The sequence below is a fragment of the Apis dorsata genome, unplaced genomic scaffold, assembly GCF_000469605.1.
Source record: "Apis dorsata unplaced genomic scaffold, Apis dorsata 1.3 scaffold_694, whole genome shotgun sequence".
Lineage (NCBI taxonomy): Eukaryota > Metazoa > Arthropoda > Insecta > Hymenoptera > Apidae > Apis > Apis dorsata.
In genome coordinates, this window is record NW_006263873.1 from 58,891 (window position 1) to 62,285 (window position 3,395).

Sequence of the window (3,395 nt, forward strand, 5' to 3'; positions counted from 1 at the left end):
TAAATTTAATAAATTAAAAATAATAAATTACTATTACGAAATTAATATAAAATTAATAAGTTATTATAACTAATAGTGAAAAATTTTAATAAAAAGTTATCAATAAATAAATTGAATAAATTATAATATTATAAATTAATTAATATATTATATATATTATATCATATAAATTATAAAATTAAAAAAATATTATATAAAAATTAAAAATAGAAATTAAAAAAATATTATATATTAAAAATTATAATATTTCATATGTTAAAATATTTGTTTGAAGACATTTTATTATTGTCGATATGCTTAATGACTCGATTGTCAATTTTGCCTGCTGAATTATTTGGCGGGGAGAAATTACGAGCCAGTTTCACTTCGACCGCTGTATCGCTTTACACGCGTTAAAATTACGTACGTTCGATTTCAATTATATAATTTAAAGTTATTTTATCGTATTTTAAGTACGAATTTTTTGTGTTTAAAATATATATTTGCAAGTCTTTATTTCGATTTGTTATGTCTATGTATATTTATTCGCAATTATTTTAAATACATTTTTAATAAATAATTTTTTCACGCGTTTTATTTGCGAGTATTAGTATACATTATTATTATTATTATTATGAGTAGATAGAAAACTATTTCTATATCATTGCATTGTCATTCTACGAATGAAAATTTGTATGCTTTTTGGTGATGAATTAAATTTTTTAAATATATAATATTTAATATGATTAGAAATATTTTATGTTTATTTTATATTTACAATTTTTTATTTTTTTCGTGTATAGTTGTTGTATTAAACATTGATATATAATATTTATTTATTATTTATTTCACAGTTTACAATAAAATTTTCTTATATAACATTTGATATTTTCAAAATTTTTAAATTTAATTGTTATATTCAATTTTTGCTTATGTTCCGTATGATCTTATATTATTCTACTTCTATATATTTTTAATATTTTTTATATATTTTTAATTCGATTCTTTAATATTTCAAAATCTCATATTTTTTGTTTCAAATTGTATATATATATATATAATATATTTTATTATATATATAATAAGTATATATATATAACTATTATATATTTTATTTTAAAGTTATAAATACAGATTTTATACAAGAAAGCATTGTGTTACTTATAGCAAAAAAAAAAGATTAATAGAAAAATGATTTATTGATTTTTTAATCTATTATCGATCATCGATACATTTATTTATCCTCCAGTTTGGATATATGTATACATATATAAATATATATATCACATACATAAATGTATACAATTAGTTAACAGTCTAATTTATTACAAATGATTTTCTCAACAATAGACTTACTGAAAGAAACAATATTATTGTTTACACTTCATGATAATGATACAATTTTTATAATTTATCACAATCATAATTTATCATGATATCAAATTTTGTCTGTACGTGATATGCTTTATAAATACAATCGTTTTCGTTACAATCATCGATTACCTGATAATAACAATATTGACTTTTTTATCGACAAATTATTATCGAAAGACAGGATTATCGGCACGATATTTTGATTTTTTAATTTATTATCGATTATCGATATATTTATTTATTCTTCAATTTGGATATATGTATATATATATAAATATATATATATATTACAAACATAAATATATACAATTAGTTAACAGTCTAATTTATTACAGATGATTTTTTCAATAAAAGACTAACGGCCCTAATTTTAAGTCTAATGAAAGAATTCTCTACTAAATATTAAGTTTTAAAATTTTTTAATTTAAATTTCTTTACTTTTATTAAAAGTTTTAAATTTATTTACTTAAATCATACTTTTTTATTTTTATATTAATATTTTTATTATTATTGAATAATAATATTTTAAAGATTTAGAATTATACGTAATATTTATGTGAAAATAAAGTTTAATAATATGATTTACAAAAAAAATAGAAATTTTAATAAAATATGCAATTCCTTTGACATTTTTGGTTGAAATAACATGCACCAATAGTTTTATAGTTCATTTATATTTCTTATATTTTCACAGTGGCGCCAGTTTGATGCAACTGTGTCCACTTTTAGTACTAAAATATTGAATCCTTTCCCCTGCTATCATCCGATACAACATCTATTCAAAAATACGTTTGTTCATTTAATGACGAAAATCATGTACCTGTAGTACGAGACGATAAAGTTCGAAATATTTTAGTAACGAATTAATTCTATTTCTTGTATCTCGAATAACATTATTTTCATCAAACATGGATAAAAGAAAAATGTCGTGAGTACTTTATCAGTCTTATATGAACTTATTTGAATTTTATACTATTTCCTTTTTTAAAAATTATATTCTTTTAATTCAACAGTAATTAATATATATATTTTCATCGAATTTAATGAATATATATTAAAAATTTAAAAATTTTAGAAAATCAGACAAGTTCTATTCTAGGTTATTCTTCTATTCATTTTTTAATGTTTTAATCTTTATTTCTTATTCAATTTATGTCATAATTTCTAACTAAAATAAAGACAATAGTTCTATTAACTGATAATTTCTCTCTTTTTTTTTTTTTGAAATAAAGATTTGTATTTATTACATTGATTTGTTGATTTATGAATATGTCGTAATACATTTTGAAGATTATTGTCATTAAGATTAGGTTTATTATGTTTCTACGTAAATAATTTATATTTGATGAATTATTTGCATTTAAATATAAAAATTGATATAAATATTAATTATGAATATTGTAAAATAAAAAATTTTAATTATAAAGAAAGTANGCATTATAATATATTTGATATGAAGAAATAAAATATTCTATACAATATTTTTTTAAATAAAATTTCAATCTTTATCTTTTTCTACCTTAAATATTTTGAAATATTATTTTAAATACTTTGAAAATAAATTTTAATTTTATTTCAGAATTTATATTTTTATATTTATTATTTAATGTTTTATATATAAATTCAAATAAAATATATTTAATATTAAACATGTTTTAATATAATTTTTAAAATAATGCAAATTAATAAGTTATTGTTATAGAAATTGACAATTAATTGATTCATTCATTGATTCATTTTCTTTGTTTTAGGACAGCAGGGGATTCCCTGTACCAAATTTTAGAGATTCCAAAAACTGCCACTCCTGAAGAAATTAAGAGGACTTACAGAAAGTTGGCGTTAAAATATCATCCTGATAAAAATCCAAATAATCCAGAAGCAGCAGAAAAGGTGAATTTTAATATAATTAATATTAATTATATTTTGTTTAATTTGATAAATATTTATTAATAAATGATATAATTTGATTTAATTTATTATAATTATTATTTATTTATTATATATTTTTATTATTATATATTTATTATATATTTATTATAATT

At 17.7% G+C, this 3,395-nt stretch overlaps 1 protein-coding gene across 2 annotated transcripts in view; it reads left to right on the forward strand.

The window, feature by feature from the left end:
• Positions 1-2,084: 2,084 nt before the first annotated feature.
• The window catches only part of LOC102671187 (dnaJ homolog subfamily C member 5-like), a 17,629-nt gene continuing 16,318 nt past the window's right edge, over positions 2,085-3,395 (forward strand). For both annotated transcript variants that reach the window (XM_006622505.2, XM_006622504.2), the window contains exons 1-2: positions 2,085-2,281; positions 3,105-3,243. In XM_006622505.2, coding sequence (XP_006622568.1) covers positions 2,262-2,281; positions 3,105-3,243 — 159 coding nt within the window. In that variant the 5' untranslated portion in view covers positions 2,085-2,261. The remainder of the gene's footprint in view (positions 2,282-3,104; positions 3,244-3,395) is intronic.